This window comes from Colossoma macropomum, unplaced genomic scaffold (assembly GCF_904425465.1).
Source record: "Colossoma macropomum unplaced genomic scaffold, Colossoma_macropomum, whole genome shotgun sequence".
NCBI classification, from domain to species: domain Eukaryota; kingdom Metazoa; phylum Chordata; class Actinopteri; order Characiformes; family Serrasalmidae; genus Colossoma; species Colossoma macropomum.
The window spans coordinates 1,439,901-1,460,068 of NW_023494803.1; the positions used below are offsets into that span (position 1 = coordinate 1,439,901).

General features: G+C 42.6%; 1 protein-coding gene across 1 annotated transcript in view; it reads right to left on the reverse strand.

The window, feature by feature from the left end:
- Window positions 1-20,168, reverse strand: part of ush2a (Usher syndrome 2A (autosomal recessive, mild)) — a 399,698-nt gene that overhangs the window by 27,927 nt on the left and 351,603 nt on the right. Inside the window, exons 61-62 of the mRNA XM_036594065.1 lie at window positions 4,305-4,532; window positions 1,849-3,368 (exon numbers count right to left, since the gene is read on the reverse strand). Coding sequence (XP_036449958.1) covers window positions 1,849-3,368; window positions 4,305-4,532 — 1,748 coding nt within the window. The remainder of the gene's footprint in view (window positions 1-1,848; window positions 3,369-4,304; window positions 4,533-20,168) is intronic.

Consider the following 20,168-nt stretch of genomic DNA (forward strand, 5'->3'; position numbering starts at 1 on the left):
GCTCTGTACTGAAGAGACCCTCTACAGCACTAAGACCACTAAAGGGGCCACATTAAAAATCTCAACTAATCTGTGGGCCAAAAAAAAGGTTTCATGTAATTGCTGTTGTGCTGTGACCCCATCTGGACACTGTTTATTCAACACACGCAAAAACTTCAGCAGTGAAATACAGGCACTTACAGTAAACCTAGAAAAATTACATGAATATTCTAAACGTAAACGTCCCTCAGTCTTTAAACCTACCTGTCTGCTTGAATTCGACACCTGCCAGCCTTTCTTTGCTGCAAGTTCATTAATATTTGAGCTCAATCTCTGTGTGTGTGTTTAGTGATGTGACTGATGTTGAATCACACAGAATTGTGTAGAATTGAGGTGTAACCGCTTTCCCATAGATTGTTGTTGGTGTAGGAGTCAGAGTGTGCATTACGTTGCAGTGCATGCTGGGGAATGTAGTGCAGTGTACTGTGAAATGAGCTAAAATTAATAGAACATTAAAACACATTTGCGGGCCGGACAGGATTGGGCCTGGTGTTTGACACGTGGGCTCTGCAGAGTTTGCTTCTTTGGCTTTGCACTGAAGATAGCATGTTAGCTAATGTAGCTAATTTAGTTAAGCCGCTTGTATGAAGCTAACTGGCGGAGTCTACGCTACAATAACTTTGCTGCATTAGCCTTTAGCTCCAGTGCAAAACTACAGAAGCGAATCTCACAAACCAAACCTGTCTGAGATTAATTGATTACGTTTAAGGGAAAATGGTGTAAATCTTCCAAACTCTTACTGTAAGCTCCTCTTTAACATAAGCTAGATCATTACATACCGAGACGCCGCGTTGTCTGTTACTCTCTATCTGAGGCGATACGTCTGCACGTCCGCCATGTTGGAGAGGTCAAGATCCACTTGTGAACAGATTCACTTGCAAATCAGCCACAACTTCCTTACTACTCAACCGATTTTCACCAAATCTGTTTAGTTATAATCCTCAGACACAGATTAATCCAGGCTGCACGGATCTGCTCTTGGTAGCTTTTATTACTTTAATAACTGATCGTGAAATTTAGCCGTCTGGACCAGCAGGAAAGTATTCAGTCTGCGTTAAAACTTTAGCACGAGAAACACAATCAGACACATCAGCAAATCCATCCATGTGTGGATCACTTCTAACCTTAATACACATAAAGCTGAAGTTGGTTTCCTATTTCCCGGCTTCTTCTTCGAGTTTTCCGGTTCCACCTTAAATGGTGCAGCAGTCACTTTCTGGTGCCTGAAGCCGCACCATTTAAGGTGGAACGGGGAAAATTCGAACAAGAAGCCGGCAACTAAAAACCAAATCTCAGGTTTGTGTAAGAAGGTCTTCACGTTAATCTATTAGGAATATCTACACGGATTAAGGAATGCTATAATTTACCGAGCTACAAAGCATCAACCATCATTATAATCAAATAACTACTACATAAACTTAAGGCCCCCTGAATAGACTATTAAATAAAACAAGCTTAATATAAAATCAGAGGAAAAACAATCACATCAACTGGTTCTCCTCTCCAACCACACGGCCACATCTACACAAACATCACACAAACATGAGCGTAGACTGGTGCCTTTCCTTCCGTTATATAATCCTATCCCGCTTTCTGGGTGCAATGTTCTGGAAATAGTAGAATTTTGGACAGTATTGTTACAGGATTCAGCTGTCGCTCTGTAATGGTACTGAATGCAGTTCAGCAGCGATGTTGACCACCCTAAAATGGCGGCGCCATTGACGTGCCTGGCTGGACCCAATATGGCATCTAGGTACGTGTATCTATGAGCTAGATCATCTCCATCATCAGTAATAATGGCAGCACTACCTGTAATAGGGCTTCAGAGCAGTGAGGGAGAAGCTGCGGCTCTGGAAGGCACTGTGATGTGGCGCAAAGATCAGCCTCTTCACATTGGGCTCGGCGGGGTCCCGCTTGTACAGCGAGTAGCTGATGATGACTCCATTGGCCCGAGCTGGGGGATCCCACTGCACCATGACACTGAAGGGCCCCAGAGTCTGCAGCCGGGGAGGGGCCACCCCTGAGGGAGCTGAAGGCTGGGTGCGGGCCGCAGCTGGGGGGCTGGTGGTCGTGCCCTGGCTGTTATTAGCCGTGATGGTGTAGCTGTACTCGACGCTGGGAAGCAGCGTGAAGTCGTGGTAGCGCGTGTCCAGGCCAGCGTAGATGACGCGCCCGTCTCTCCTGAGCTCATAGCCTGTGATGATGCCGTTGGGGTGATTGGGCTCTTTCCATGACACCTCCACTGACTCGGGGCCTGTGACTTTTAGAGCTGGGGCTAGCATACCAGTAGGGGGCGCTTCTTCGGTCTGAGCTGACGTGGATGGACTGGAAGTGCAGCCTCCGTTCGTGCAGGCTGTTAAGATCAGGATGTAAGAAGTGTGTGGCTTTAAATCGGTCACCTCCATGGTCAGCTTCTTCCCGCGGTAAACCCTCTCTTGGTTAACCTGGAGGATGTATTCTAATATCTCCCCATTCTGGATGGATGGTACGGTCCACGCTGCACTGAGGGAATGGGCTGTGACACTGGACACTACGGGTGGTTCTACTGTCGCAGGGGCTGCTTCTAAAGTCCTGATTGTAGTTGGCCGGCTGGTGACACAGCCAGCTATTGTGCACGCAATGACTGCATAGCTGTAGTCGGTGTCAGCTGTCAAATCCTCATCCGTATAGTTCAGCACTGATGAGTCGAAGCTGAAATGAAAGCCGACACTGTCCCTCTGAATCCTGTAGCTGACGAGGATACCATTGGGCTCCAGCGGAGGTGTCCAGGACACAAAAAGCTCATAAGGCCGTCCCTCTAGGTGACTGACAGCTGGGGAAGCCAGTCCCCTAGGAGGAGCTTGTTTAGTGTGAACGGTCAACCAGGGGCTGTCAGTCGAACCGGCTGCGTTTGAAACACGCACACAAAACCTGTACTTGCTCCACGGCTGCAGACCAGATACATTGCAGGAGAAGCTACCAGCTTCCACGGCATTCTCCGTGAACACGACCTTCACCCACACTGAGTCATCTTCATCACTCCTGACCCTGCTGTCCTCCACACTCATAGCCATTACCTGGTACTGCAGGATCCTGCCATTGGGCTGGCCAGGGGGAGCCCAGTGGAGCTCCACACTGTGGGCCCCCACGTGCAGGGCTGTAGGGGCTAGCTGGGAGGAGGGGGGAGCCTCCTCGGTGGTGACGAGCTGGGGGGCGGTCCTGGTGCAGCCTGCCTCAGTGCAAGCCTCCAGAACCAGAGAGTACGTGGTGTAGGGCTCCAAGCGGCGGAACAGGAACTGACGCGAGAGACCACTGAACTCCAGATTATCATCACTGAAAATATTATACATCTACAGAAACAGAAACAGAGAAATTAGCAGTGTTGACCTAACTACATATCAAGCCTTCAAGAGATGAGTTATGAAGTCATTTATTTAATTTCCAGTCAAAATGTTAATTTGCATAAGGAACAGGAAAGTTAAAGGTACTTTTATTTGAAAAAATAAATGTTTGAAAAAATAAATGTTTCCAAAACTGGAACCAAAAAAAAAAAATTAAAATAAACATAGAAAATTGGACTCTGAATAACCATGCAAAACATGGTAGACCACCAATACTAACATCATCAGATAAACATACTTAAAGCTTTTATCTTTTAGATTAATTCAAATTCTGAATGTGTTTATAGATGCTTACAAACGTGTCATTCATAGAAAGTGTTACCATAAACATTTCCAAAACAAAGAAGTCAAGAAGTTGCTGGTGTTCTCAGAAAAATGGACTGGCCACCCCAGAGTCCAGACTTCAACATCAGTGTTGAAAATATGTTTGGGTTTACTTGGATTGTGTGAAGCAGAAAAAGCAACTAACTTCTGAGACTGAACTTTGGAGGTGGGGAATAAATATCCCTACAGATTTCTTTGCCTGAAAAAAATTATACTATATTTAGTTATTAAGGCTTCTGTGTAATTTTCTGTTACATGTATATGTTTCTCTCTTTTTTTCCTGGCAATAGAACCTGAATAACTCGTCCTTAATAGATGTTCGAGTTGACAAAACCAATTCTGACTCTGTCCAGCTCCTGTCACTTACTAAAGATCTCTACACTGCAGGTTCTCAACTCCAGTTCCTAAGGACCTGCTGCCCTGCACTGCTGCCACCTTGATATCTACCTTATGAGCCTCACCAGGTGTGTTAAGGCAGTTAAAACTGTGCAGGACACTGGTTCCCCAGGATTGGACTTGAGAGCCCCTGCTCAGACTATTGAGGATAGCTTTTCTAAGTACCTTAATGACTCCATTGGGCGAGGCTGGTTCAGGCCAGTGTAGCAGCAGAGCTCTTCCATGCTCTCTCTTCTCGACGCTGAAGTTGGCCAGGCTGCTGGGCGAAGCCTGCAGAGTGCGTACTGCGGCCGAGGGGCTGGACACAGTACCTGCCCCATTCACTGCCTCCACTCGCACACTGTAGGTGGTGTATGGTTCCAATCCAAACACATGGGCCTGATACACATCGCCCTGGAGCAGATACAACCACAGACACAGAGACAGAATTCAGCAAAAATACCTCATAACTCAATTCCTGATTCATTTCATTTAGGCAAACAAAAAACAGCCAGGTAAGACTTGAACTCTGCTACATAACACTGATATAACCATGCCATAAACACTGCAGATGTCATGAGTTGTCATGAGAGATTTTGTTCGATAGTATAACAGTGTCATGTCACTATTGCTAGTAATTGTCACATGTTATGTCACAGGTTAATTCCCTCTAAATGTATTTTAGTAAGTGGTCAGGACATCAAACACTATGACATCTGTCGTAAAAAGTTTATGGCATGGTTATGAGAATGCTGTGTGTATTATGTAGAGTCCAAGTTTAAGTATCTTTATCTAGTGAAACTGTCTTATTCCATCAAGAACCACTTCTTGAAGAAAAAAAAAAAACAATATAATTTGCATTTTTTTAAAAAGTGCATTCAAAAAAGTAAATTCACTTGCCAGGGGAGTAACCACTTTCACTGGGCAGAAATACTTACATTTTGTAGAAGTAAGTCTGTAACTAGCAAAGACACTTCCTCTAGGTAGACAACAAAGCACTTTTTGTGAGTCGCTCTGGATAAGAGCGTCAGCTAAATGCTGTAAATGTAAGTTAATCCTCAACATTCCGACATTCCAAGCTTATTACATACTAAGACTTAGGCCCAATCCCATTTCATCCCTTGCCCCTACCACTGAGCCCTTAGCCCTCTGTTTTGCGCAGTCACATCTAGGGGTAGGGTGTTCTGATTCTTGTTGAGATAGAGGGGGAGGGTGAAGTGTTGGGGCTTCATGACTCTCCAAACAGAGGTTTTTCAGAGACTCCAAACAGAGAGTTATGAGAAAAAAAGAAAAACCAGTACGATGGCTGAACAAACGACCAAAGAAACACATAAATGTGAGAATTTTCTCCGTTAAAAAATGACGGCTCAGGGGATCAAACCGGTGACTTTGCGGTTCCCTAACCTCCAGCCCACAACTGCCCCCTAACTGTCTAGTCTGTGTGTATGACTGCTGCATTCTGAAAGCCCTAAAAAGCAAACGTCTATATTTCAGTCTCACTGAAAGCTTCTGTGCATCAGCAAACAGCATATCGGATTGCTTACTGGCCCGAATATGTTTAGTACCATTCTTTCCTTTCCATAACGAAGCGCCCACCAGCAGCAAGCAGACAGATCTGGTGCGGCGGAGTGCAGCCAGAAAAAGTGCAAGTGGATACGCACCATTAGCGAGTGAAATCATCTGAAATCTATTCAATATATATAATATTTCTCATTATGAAACTGTTGTAAGAATTCAACCTGTTTCTGTACAAAGATCCCTTCACACCAAGGCACTCTTACATGTTATGATTAAAACTACACTGAGTGTCCGGTGTGAAGTGGACTTTAAATATAAGGACATTCAACTTTGTTACCAAAGAGCGTCTCACTGAGTCTTTATGATATATCTGGAATAAGTCATTAGAGCACATCAGTAAGGTCCACTTTGCATAAATGCTATTTCTGTACTTTGTTTTAAGTAATTTTATCAAGTGAAAGTAGAACATTTTACTCAAGAACCAGTGCGGATCATTTTGCTTATTTCAAGAAATAATTCCTGAAACAAGTAAAATGGTCTGCCAATGAAACACGACCCTGTAATAACAAATAACAAAAGAAAAAACAGAAATAGACATATTTACTACATTTAATATCTATTCACCTGCTAAAGTAATATTCTGAAGTGTAAAGTCAAGGCGAATGGGAAATTATAATGCATTTTCCGTCTGTATCGTAACAAGGGGTCCCTAATCCAGCTGAGCTTGATGATGAGTGGGGGTGATGGGAGGAGGTAGGTGAAATGTGATATTACTGGTTAATATAATTTCCCCTGCCCACTTGTTCACAGCAACGTCATCAAAAGTCAGAAGACATCTTTGAGGTGGGATAAAGCGATAATGTAAGTATTACGGGAACCCGAGAATTTAGTCTTTTTAAACCCTGACCTCAAGACGGTCCACGTGAATTTTAAATGATATGATGAATGGTGCTTAATATGACTGAGAACATAAACAAACAAGGTGAAAAAGACAAATTCTGAACCTGAATAATGTTAAGATTTCTACTATCTACTTGTATTTACACCGATCAGGCATAACATCATGACCCCCTCCTTGTTTCTCCATCTGTTTCTCTGATACTTTGTTAGCCCCCTCTTACCCTGTTCTTCAGTGGTCAGGACCCCCATGGACCCTCACAGAGCAGGTACTATTTGGGTGGTGGGTTATTCTCAGCACTGCAGTAACACTGACGTGGTGGTGGTGTGTTGTGCTGGTCTGAGTGGATCAGACACAGCAGTGCTGCTGGAGTTTTTAAACACTTCAGTGTCCACTCACTGTCCACTCTATTAGACACTCCTACCTTGTCGGTCCACCTTGTAGATGTAAAGTCAGAGACGATAGCTCATCTGCTGCTGCACAGTTTGTGTTGGTCATCCTCTAGTCCTTCATCAGTGGTCACAGGACGCTGCCCACAGGACGCTGCTGGCTGGATATTTTTGGTTGGTGGACTATTCTCAGTCCAGCAGTGACACTGAGGTGTTTAAAAACTCCAGCAGCACTGCTGTGTCTGATCCACTCAGACCAGCACAACACACACTAACACACCACCACCACGTCAGTGTTACTGCAGTGCTGAGAATGACCCACCACCCAAATAGTACCTGCTCTGTGAGGGTCCATGGGGGTCCTGACCACTGAAGAACAGGGTAAAAGGGGGCTAACAAAATCAGAGAAACAGATGGACTACAGTCTGTAACTGTAGAACTACAAAGTGCACCTATATAGTAAGTGGAGCTGATAAAATGGACAATGAGCGTAGAAACAGGGAGGTAGTCAGAATGATATGCCTGATCGGTGTAACTGTCCACAGTACTACTGTATTATGGTGGTACTTCATGTATTTGGTTTACTGACTAAAAGTTTAGGTCCAGTTTTGTATTTAAGACACATTCAGGCACTTAAACCCGGGCTGCTAAAAAAACAGATTTTATATTTACTCAGCAGCCTGGCAAAAGGTGAACAACATTTCAGGCAATTACAGATGGTATATTATCCTATTTACTCACAGCAGTTCAGTGCAACACTTTAGTGCCATTTTGTGCATTCGTGCCCCAATTTCATTCCGAACTGATCTCAGTACAGGCATTTTCACTAGATGGCTCATGCATTTGAATGCCAAGGTCCAGTAAACAGTAAACTGTATCCAGTTTGGACCAGGATTACAAAGCTGTTATCATCCCTACTCAGCAACGCTGGCATACAAGGGCAAAAATTACCATAATAGTGAAACTGCTCTCAGATAGCAAAGCTGGCAGAATGCACGTCTGACACAATATGGATTTCGTAAATAGTTTCCATGCCTTTAACAGCTAACTGGATTAATTGAGCCCATAACTAAAGGCAAAAACCACAGATTTCATGAATCCAGTGCCAGCATGGCATCAGCATAAGGTCTGGCACCAACAGTCAATCGTCAGCAAAACCCCCGCGACAGCTTTTTACACCCGCATCCATTACGACGCCGGGAGGCGGCGGGCCGTTTAAAAGGTACCTATTTAACGCCGTGAAATATGGAACGCGTTTGGACTATAAACCCAGCAAACATATGCACACTGTCAATAGCAACAGCTGCTTCATTCCACTTTATTTCAGCACTGAGACTTATATCCAGCCCCTAGATGGCAATGCTATCAAACTCTTTTCCAAACATGGATACCGAGACATTAACAAGCGCGCGCTCGCTGGACCAAGACACTCAAGGCAGCCATTAAACAGCGACTAAGAGGATTGATTTCGGTTATAGATTTCCAAATAAATGTTAACGGCACAGATCCCTAAAATGGGAAGTGTTTAAGTTTTGATTAAGGGAATCGGTCAGGCTGCCTTAAGGACTATGCCAACCCGAAGTCTCTACAGCAGAGAAGTACGTCCAAAGGAGATGCTCAGTCTTTCTTAATTGAATATGAAAGCCGGAGCTGCATTTAAAAAGCCACGATACACTTTTCCTCCATTGTACTGAGGTCTGCTTATGAAGTTTGCACAGGTTTATGTACTCAGAATTCATATTTCTTAACCATTTTCCAACGTCTCGTCATCCTTTAGATTTAAACAGGCCATTTCTGACACTGATACAGATTTATGAAAACTTTCTCCATGTTTTTCCATGATGTGGACCTTTTAAAGATTCACTGGTATAGGAAATCCGACATTTTTCTATATATATATTTGGGTCATTCTACAGAAAAGTCCATTTTTGTGTCCCTAGTGTTTACAGATATATTACACTTCAAAAACATGTTAGGGTTACAATTTATTTATATTTTAAAATACAACAATAAGTTATTTTATCAATTACACCTTCTTGAGCCTCAATTTAGCAATATTGGTTTTTAAATTAATTATATAGAATTCCAAGCACCACAGAAGAGCTCGTCCTCACAGTCGTGTGTAAAGGCTGAGGCCATATTTTGAAGAAAAAAATGTTTTTCTGCAATTTTAACTACAATAATCTATACATGACTATGAAATATATAAAGTAAATGACATAAAGAAAACAAACGCCAAATAAATATTATAAAATATATAATGAAAGTTGTGGTCCCCAGGAGTCGTGTCACTGGTGTTACCGCATAATAAAAAAACTCTTATTTTGAAATAAAAGTCACACTGATGACATCACTCGACTTCCTTTTACCTGTTTTCTGAGGATCTATGAGAAAAGCTCATGGTGAGTCCACTGTGTCTTTCAGCTATCAGAGATTTTCTCATTTAGCTCATAATTTCATATGAAGCTTTTAGCTGAAGTCACTGGTGTGACCGACTTTATTCTGAGGTAACTGTGAAAAAATAGAATATTCCATTAAATTCCATATTTTAGTGGATTTTCCATGATTGACAACATGTGGTTTGATGTTCTGTAGCAGCCATTTTGTAAAATGCATTGTTCATTAAAAATGTCTCTGGTGTTCCTTTATTATGTGTAACACCAATGAGGACCAGTAACACCAGTGACCCCTATGGAGAGATGGAAAAGTGGATGTTTCTGTAGAATGACCCTTTTATAGATACGTCATATTTATGCCTGTTTTTGCACATTTGCACTGTCCGTTTTGCACTATTGCCACTATTTGCACTTCTGGTAGATGTTAACTGCATTTCGTTGCCTTGTACTTGTACTGAGCTATGATGATCTATTTTTCCCTTTTTTCTGTAAGAACAGTTTTGGCCAGCAACCTGTAGGTCAGCTTAAGCTCTATACGAAAGGCGAACTCACTCAGATCCCCTCATGACAAAAGCACGATTCACATTTTAGCCGATTCAAAGGGAAATCAGCGTAATTGAGTCGGAGAGAGAGCCCCCTCTTTTACACATTAGAGGAACAGGAGACAGAACTGTTAGCCTCTGTTCACAGAATCAGTCATTTGTACTGAGCGAGGGGAAAAAAGTCTTTTGCAACCTTTTTCTTTTTCCTCTTTTCCTCCCTTTCAACTCGACGCAGGTCTCCCGTCCCGTCGGCGGCTCGCGCGAGTTATTTCCTGTGACAGCGCTGGGGGTCGAGCGGGCCCGGGGATGATTTTAATTAAGAATAACCATGTGTATTTGTCACAACAATTATGCTAATTAGCCGAAAGCAGAGATTCCTGACCCTTCAAAGGTGTGGGACTGCCTCATCTGCATACAGTAGACAAGCCTGTCCCTGCCTGCTGCTGCTGACTTCAGCCTGGCCCAGCTTTCATTAGCACGCCACTAACAGCAGCGCAACAGCAGGACCTGCCGCATCAAAAAGCCTCCACTGCAGCCTTTATTCAAGGAGAGGTCCACCTACTTTTTCAAGTTTCATACTCATTGACTTCTTGAGTGATTGAGAACCACTGTAAAACAAACTGTACATGTATATCGCTGCTATTTAATCCATTTGTATTCTATTTTTTCACAGTTACCTCAGAATAAAGTCGGTCACACCAGTGACTTCAGCTAAAAGCTTCATATGAAATCATGAGCTGAATGAGAAAATCTCTGATAACTGAGAGACACAGTGGACTCACCATGAGCTTTTCTTCATAGATCCTCAGAAAACAGGTAAAAGGAAGTCGAGTGATGTCATCAGTGTGACTTTTATTTCAAAATAAGAGATTTTTTGTTACACGGTAACACCAGTGACTCGACTCCTGGGGACAACTTTCATTATATATTTTATAATATTTATTTGGTGTTTGTTTACTTTGTCATTTAATTCATATATTCCATAGTCATGTACAGATTATTGCAGTTAAAATTGCAGAAAAACGTTTTTTTTTTTTTAAAATATGGCCTCAGCCTTCACACACGACTGTGAGGACGAGCTCTTCTGTGGTGCCTGGAATTCTATATGATTGATTTAAAAACCAATATTGCTGAATTGAGGCTCAAGAAGGTGTAACTGTTAAAATAACTTTTTTATATTTTATATTAAAATATAAATAAATTGTAACACTAACGTTTTTTTAAGTGTAATATATCTGCAAACGCTAGAGACACACAAACAGATGTTTCTGTAGAATGACCCATATTACTGGTTAATGCTGCTTTTCCCCACCTACTGGTGCACAATGATGTAATCAAAACTCAGAAATCATTTAAGAGGCGGGGAAATCTTCTACACTTTTTTCCATCTTCCTTACTTTGATGGAGGATTACTGGAAAACAAGATTTTTTTACTTTTTTATTTTAAATTTGACATTTTTTTTTTTGTGATGATATGATGAATCGTGTTGAATATGACCAGGGACAACTAACCAGGTCAAAAGACCAGTCTTGATTTTAGGTCATAATCTTTACTGGCCAATCTTATCATCACAACCACATCAAACAACCTGACTCATTTTTACACAGTGCTGTGAAAAAGTCAGAGACCGTCATTTACTGAATTTCCAGCACAAAACAGCCTTTAAATACAACTTATTCATTAAAGTCTTTATTGAAACATGGTAATATGTATAAAAGTGTGCCAACGTGTTGCAGCCTTCTCAGGCCTTCATCAGGACACAAAAAATGATATACATATTTCCATGTTTCAATGCTTTTCATACTTTTCTTAAGACAGTGTGCCCGGGAATTTCTTTGCTCTGGGATTTATTTTGCACATGTGGATGTCCTAGACATTTTTCAGCATCAGGAAAAACCAGAAAAAAGTATTTAAGAGAAAATTAAGCCCCAATAATTAAATATAATATCAACATTTTAGTGTTTTGCCTTCATTACAGCTTCCATTCTTTTCAGGAGACTCACTTTCAGCTTTTCAAAGAAACCTCCAGGGAGGTTTTTCCACACCTCCAAAGTTCGGTCTTAGACGTTGGTCGCATTTTCTACTTCTGACGATCCACGTGACCCACAACACATTCAGGAATGTTGAGGTCTGGACACTGGGGTGGCCAGTCTATTGTTCCGAGAACACCAGCAGCTTCTTTGATTTGCAAACGTTTTTCTTTTTGTCTATTTGTTTTCCTCAGTGAGGTTCTTCTTGACAGCTACACATCCTTTCAGACCCACAGCGCTGAGTCGTCTTCTCACAGTGGAAGGATGGACAGAAACACCTGTGGATGTTTTCAGATCTGAAGCAGCTTGATTTTCTTCTCTCTCTCAGAGATGAAAGCTTTAAGTGCTGTTTATCTGATGGGGACCGCTGTGGTGGTCAGTCAGATCTTGCGTGGTTGTTAGGAGTCCCACTTTCTCTGCATTTTTCAATATTTTTTTTAACTCTAGTTTAAGCCTCACAGTAACCGAAACTTACGATAATAACTATTAGTCATGTCACCTGCCAGCTGTATGCACAGAAACTTTACATTGTATATCCATTATTATCCAACTCCACACATTCGACGCCTCCACTCTTATAGGACCTCACAGAGAACAGAAATCAGTGATGCACAAAGACCCCAAGAGACTTTAAAACCTCCCCTGATTAACCAAAGCTCCTCTTCTAAGCCCCTCGTTGTCCAGCTATCCAAGCCTCTTAATCCTGAGTGCACCTTTAGTGCAAGTATTGAAGAGGAGAATGGCAGAGATGACCATGGACCTACTTTGGACATCACTGGAAAGCATGTGGCCTCTTGTGCAGGAGTAATAATGAAACAGTAGACTTCAGCAGAGGGGTTTCGCAGTCTGAGATGCTCGTGCTGGACGGATGATTTGCTGTTTGGAATGGACGACCGGGTTTCAAAGAAGCTCCAATCAGCCTGAGAGCCCTCAAATCACTGACCACTTCTTCAGGCTGGACTAGTGTCTGATGAAGACTAGCCTCTTGAAGAGCACCACACATGGATGCTCATGCATACACACACACAAGGGAGCCTAAAAACGCATCAGTGCATTGTGATGCAGCTCAAGGTGGCAATTCGACTGCACAGATTTTGGAAAGTTTGAATTGATTGTAATGGATTATTACAACATTCAATAAAGTAGGTTCTTATTTTTGGCTTGGTGTGTTGATTTTATTGTCTGTTCTTATTGTCTGCATTTCACTACTGTAAACAGGTCCTCCAGTCACATTCAGCATATTGTTAAAAATAACTCAGAGATTTTGTGATGCACTGAAATCGTCTCCTAAATAATTATGTTAATCATAATAATCATGCACACACACAGGGCTGGAAACGTTATCTTAAAATGTATTCAGGTACAGGTTACTGATTACCTGTTAATATACAAATATAATCTGTAATGTAGCCCAAAGAATCACTATATTAAAGTAATAAAGTCAGATTTTGTTACTTTTGAATTACTTGTCTTTTTGAAGTCACACAATTAAGTACAGAGAAGTTGAGGCAACTTTTTAAGTTTGGTAAACAAAATGACAACTCACGGGTATCATACTTGTTTGCCAAAGCTATGCACATGTAATGCAATTTTTTTTTTTTTAGTATATATATATCCATCTATCCTACAGTGGTGCCTCAATGGCCCCTGGAGCGAGATTTCCTCCTTTAAAGACTAGTAAAACCTTTTTCTACGACGGCGTTTTAGGGCCACTGTTCATAAAAATAAAAATAACAGACTTTGAGAATAAAGTCGTAATATTTTGAGAAAAAAAGTTGTAATATTTTGAGGATAAAGTGGGCCAACTGTAGGGCGGCTGCCATAATGTGTTGGGGTTGCTGTACTGGCGACAGCGGAGACGCCGAGTGTTTCGGAGTCCCACAAACTCTCCTTGTGGAACTTTTTGATCATCATTCTCACTGTCTGTGAAACTTCATGCCCTCTTTGAATGGGGGGAGATGGAGCCCCGATAGCCGTGTAGACGACCCTGCCTGAGATTCTCCTTCAACAACACAGACAGACAGTTTCCTCCGAGTCCGTCTGGCTCTTTATTCTAGATAAACACAGTTTCCTGCTCAGCCGTTTCAGCCGGTTCTTATACTAATAACAGGCTGGTGCTGATGAGCAGGAGAGACAGGGAGGCTGAGTGTTTCTTTATGAGTGAATCGATATGAAAGTAGAACTCCACCAACTCACCGCCCCTCATTTAACACAAGGAGGGGCTGCCTTCGCAAAGTCTTTGGCCACAATATTGTGACCTTTCCTGGCATTAATGCCACTTTAATGTCGGAATTCTACGACTTTTATTCTCGAAATATTTCAACTTTATTCTCGAAGTCTACCATTTTGATTTTTGTTAACAGTGGCCCTAAAACGCCGTCGTACCTTTCTGATGATGGATCTTGAAACTACAAATGCTTTCGGGTGGATTTTTGGGGTCGGGCTGTTTGAAATGTTTCTGCTAGCTGGCTAATGCAGAAGGACATCAGTTAGCTAATGTCACTGTTAGGAAGCGAAATATCAACAATCAGTTAAGATCTCTTTATCACCAATGAGGGGATTAGAAGACAGAGTGGTGTAATGTATGCTGGGTATTGTAGTGAGTGAAACCTGATAAAGGTACAAACACAGAAAAGACACAAAAGCATGAATTCGGACAGACTGACGAGGCTGATATTGAGACAAATAATACAGTAAACACCTCTAGCGTTTTTGTGCACAGCGCGAACGACGTCTGGTACAAGGTGCTGGGATATACAACAGTCCGGTCAGCTTAGCTGCGGCTATGCCAACAGTGATTGAACAGTGATTTCTTGTCGCAAGTGTGGTTTGAATGTGATCTTGCTAGTAATAAAATTCTACTTTTACCTCATTTTTTCTTTAACTCTACTGGAACACAGCTACCCTTTGTTGTTGTGTTACAGAATGTTGTTACATGTATTCCATTACTACCCATGTTTCAGGGCTGCCGGAGCCACAGTGACAAGCGAGCATTTGACCCACCACTGTTCAAAGCACTGGGGCGACGCCCCACCACTTTTTGAGTTCAGGACACGACATAAAAACCTCCGCTTTCTCTAAACTGCATGAAGTGCTGACCAGCACGAACAGACAGAGTAAAACTGAGCCAATCAGGACCTCCATTTCAGCTGGCTGGCGCTTTCAGACCTGCCTATATTGTGTGGACCTGTCAAACTTTTTCCTTAGCTCGGTTCTGGCATGCAAAAACTCCGCCCGCATTCGGATCTGCAGAATTTCACTAGAGAATTCAACACCAGGACACTTTTTCTTGTTTGTTTTGAAACAATATGTTTTGCCCCACCACTTTCAGAGGTGTGGTGCCACCCCTGCCACACAGAACGTTCCTCCTTCAATGAAAACTGCTATTAAGGTGTGGCACACAGCCCTAACAGTCATGCTATAACTTCCTCTGAAAGTAGGCCAACATTGCGATATAAATTTGTGTTTATATCATCCACCCCAGTACACCTTGCCATTTTCCAGCCTTGCGATAGCAGCATTCCACCACACCATATGGCAGGAAAGAACATAAACAGTGATGCACAAACAAAAAGGCCACGGTTGCAGATAAAACCTCTGTTGTGAGTTTCTATCGCGCACGACCCCAGATTGGCACGCAGCAGCCGTCTTTGTTTGATGAAGCCGCGAGTCTCGCAACAACCCATAAAGCAAAGTGTAATCAAACAGGGGCCCTTACAGCATTCATCCTTTTAGTTAATGAGCGGCCATGCTGTTTACGTAGCCCCGAAACTGGCTGTTCAGAATTCCGCTCAGATCGTCCCGCGCCGCTTCAAACGAGCGTCTCGCCGTCTACAAAAAAAAAAGACATGGTCCAGTGCTTGCCCATCATGTCTATACACTCTTCCCTCTCTTCTTAATGATACACTAACAGATTGTAAACATGCTGTTGCCGTTTCAACAACCCCCCCCCTTCCCTTTTTTTTCCTGTGCATTTTTTAAACAATGTCCTTCATGTTAGAGTGGTTACAGGCAGCAGAAGGACATCATTAGAGCCATGGTTAAACTGCAATTTACACCATTAGGAAGGCAGGAGCAATTTTTATTGCCTAGTAAATTTCAGCTCTGAAATATTTGGACCATATGGCTCAATTTGTGTAATAACCTTAATTTCTTGCACCCTTCAGGTCCGCCTGCCTCTCCGCCGCCGCTCCGACAGAGCCGGGCTTCTGTGCGCAGAAAGGCAAAGTGTGTACGGAGCGCCGGTGGAGATTAATAAGGTGTCACGTCCTGTTTGGGTGAAGGCATCGGAACAGCAGCCAGATGGTATCGCGGCAAATGACTGTCAGGGGTCCTGATCTAATCAATAGGATGTATTAATACATCTCCCATCGCTGAGAACCTCACGGGGCCACAGAGCAACATCTGGAGAGAATGCAAGGAGGAGGGGGGGGGAGAGGGAAAGAGAGAGAGAGAGAGGGAGGAGAGAGAGATGAGAGAGAAGAGAGAGAGGGAGAGAGAGAGACAGATAGAGAGAAGAGCCAGAGAGAAAAAGAAGGAGGGCACTAAAGAAAGCCACTGTGAATGAGACTGAAAGAAAGAGAGAGGATGAGAGAGAGGAAAGAGAAAGAGAGAGAGAAGAAAGAGAAAAAGAGTAGGAAAAAGAGGGAGGGCACTGAAGAAACCAAGAACAAGTGACAGAGAACGAGAGCAAAAGAGAGGGAGAATAGGAAGAAGAGACAGGAAGAGTGATGAGAAGAAAAAAATGAATGAAAAAGGTAGGAAAGAGGGAGAAAGATAGAGAGAGAAAAAAGAGAAAGAGAAGAGAAAAAGACAGAGGAAGCAGTAGAAAGAAAAAGGGCTGAGCGAGAGCAAGCAGGAAGAAGAAAGAGTGAAAGACAGAAAGAGAAACAGAAAAAGAGAGACGGAACAAAGAAGCAAAAGAGAGGAGAAAGAAAGAGCAGGAGAGAAATAAAGCAGGAAAAAGAGTGAGTAGATGATCCGGTAAGAGAGCGAGAGAGAGAAAAGGGACGATAGAAAAAGAGAAGAGGGAGGAAACTAAAGAAAGCCAAAGTGAATGAGATGAAATGAGTGAGAATGAAATAAAAAGAGAGAGAGAGAGAGAGAGAGAGAGAGAGTAATAGAGAGAGTAGAGAGGCAGGTAGGGACTAAAAGGCAACGCAGAGGAAAAGAAGGAAACGACTGAAACGAGGGAGCGAGAGAGCTGTAAGTGAAGTAAGAAGGGAGGCAAAAGTGACAGAAAAGGAAAAAGAAGAGTATTTCAGTGAAAGAGAGAGGATTGGGGGATCTGGTGCTGGTGCTGGCTTACCCCCCCCCTCTCTCTCTCTCTCTCTCTCTCTAGTAGCTCTGATAAGTGTTTGGTAATGAGGGGCGTCTGTGCGTATGGTGGGGGGGGCTGGATTTTGGCTGCTCGGACCGCCTGTGCTGCGTAGCCTCATTCAGTCCTGCCGCCGTGACGTCCCCATTAATCACCCTCGCTGGCACCAGCCACGGCGCACAGCACAGCCAGGGATCAATAGCAGCCCACCCCCACCCCCACCCCCAACTTCAGCAACAACAGAAAAAAGGCAGGCAGAGAGTGAGGCATTGGACGGGGCTCGCTCGGCCACGTGTCTCTTCCTGATGCTCCGGCGCCACTCGACATTACGGAGAGGCATTACTGAACATTATGCCATCTGCTCTGCTCCCTGCCTGCTGATGGCCTTCAGCAGCACATTCTGCGTCTATACAGAGGCAGGAGAGTCGCTTAAAACCCAAAGCCGCACAACAAAAACATAATACAAAAAAGTTCATCAGAGGTGTCAGCAGCAGCAGTGCAGGCGCACCCCCCTCGCATCTTTACCAGACCTCTTAAACCGCTGCCTACACGGTTTGACACCCATCTTTCACTGGCCGCTATAACAATACGCAGCACTGCGCAGAAGTCTAAGACCACCCTTCGTTCATTTAATCCAGTCAAAGCAGGCAGGGGAAGTCCACCGATTTTGCAAAATTACTTAATCATTCAATGGTTCGGTGTGAAATGCGCCTTTCTAGAGAAATTAACTGAAAAATTGTTCACTGTTATGGTACCAGGAACCAGACGTCTGAAGCATTTAATGGGTCTAAAAGCTACGTCCCGCTAAGTTATTACACAAAACGGTTATATATGCCTTGCTTGATATCTGAGGCACTGTTTTGTGATAGTTTTGTTAAAGTTTTGGCCTAAAATGTATTTTTAGTAAAAAAACTATTACTCCAGAATTATTTCTGTTTCCTCTCAAAACAATGCGCCTGTAGCGACAGCCGTTCAACACGGCTAATGTTGGTGTTGCACCCGAATCAGTTCCTCCTCAAATTCATGTCCCCTTTGACAAATCAGGTCCTCAGGCATTACTGAACAGATAACAATGCCAAGCAACACTGGAACTACGGAAAGCAGAAAGGTTCAATATAGGTTTGTACAGCAGCTGTATTCACCCAATCAGCGACGAACAGTAGAAAAAGTATTTATCAGTATGATTGTTTACTGTTTACTCAAACTGACAATAATACTTAGCATTCAATCTCAATTATGCCGCATTATCTTTGGTGAATTTACACTGGGGGTTGGGCGAAAACACGCCGCCATTTAATTTGAGGGGGAACTGATTCGGATACAGCACCGGCACCGAAGCAGAAGAACCCAGGGCGAATGGAAATCGACAGTGTCAACAACAAACTACTTTCTACTCTGCTCACCTGTTTACGGGGCAGGACAGCGAGGTGAACTGTGGTCTATCGCAGCTCCTCTGATGAATAACGTTACTCACATAAGCTCTGAGTTTTGCTGACACAGTGTGACGCAGTGCCACCAACCCACAAACATAAACATGCAGGGCGGAGAGATACATGCAGGGCGTTATAAGGAAAAAATAGTACTCAAATCAAATTTAGCACTATTTTGCCATTATCAGCGTGACATAAACCTTATAAGACACATAGTTCACTGGTCATTTTTTAATAGTAGATGAAACTGTGATATTCGTAGTGTAGATATATAGACGTCTGGTTCCTAGAACTACAACGGTGAGCAACTTTGACTCAGTAAGTTTCTCTAGAAAGACGCATTTCACACCAAACCACTCTGGATGACTTTGTTTACATCTAAATGGTTTAATGATTTTGCTAAATTGGTGGAGTTCCCCTTTAAAAACAAGTTAGTAATTTTTCAGAAGATATTTCTGAGGGGAAAGCAAAAACAGAAGTTTCTAAAACTGGAAAAAAATTTTATTAAGTAATGTCACTTTTGGACCCCTAACAAATATGCAAGATCTGGTAGACACCAAAACTGTCAGCATCAGATAAACAGCATTTAAAGCTTTCATCTCTGAGAGAGAGGATCTGAAACACAGCCACAGATGCTTTGGCTCTGAAAGGATGTGTAGCTATCAAGAAGCCTCACTGAGAAAATAAGTAAGCTTGCAAACCAGACAAAGAAGCTGCTGGTGCTCTCAGAACAAAGGACTGACCGGCCAAGAGTCCAGACCTCAACATCACTGAATATCGCTGTTGTCGGAAGAAAACCTCATATCTCCGTTTTTGGTCACTTTTCAGTTTTTGACATTATTTGAAAATATCTGTTGTCCTTTACATTATGTGTGAATTTCATGATGAATGGACTAAAAGAAACAACCCAAAATGACTTGGGAAAACGTCTGGTTCCATTGACTTACATTAAAAGTAAAGATGGTTTTTCCTTCTCTTGTAAAGTTATCATTTTGGAGATACGAGGTTTTCTTATGACAACAGCGACATGTTTGGGATTACTTGAACTGTGAAGTAGAAAGTGCAACCAACTTCTAAGACTGATCTTTGGAAGTGTGGAAAAATAATGCAAAAGATGCATTTTAAATACTGAAATATGTGACGTTATATTTACCTTTTGAGCCGTCTGTGTAATTTTCTGTTAAATATGTTCTCTTGAAAAAGCTGTGACCTGAAATTAAATATATGGAGGAGCTCTATATTTTTGCACAGTACTGTACCTTCATTAGAGCATCAACCTGTCTGAGACATATAACAGTGAGTGACCAGGTCATTTTCCTATAGAGAGCCAACATATTCTTCGCACTGGGGCCCAGAATAATCCTAGTTATGTTACTTTTAGCTCTACTGCATGTTCCAAGGTGGAATCCGCAGCTCAACAAAGTGGAAAACTGAAAAGATGAAGCGACCTGCGAACTCCTCGGGGAACACTTCTTTCACTCTGTCATAAAATAAATACATGTTAACTCATCGAGAGAGAATCAACCTGT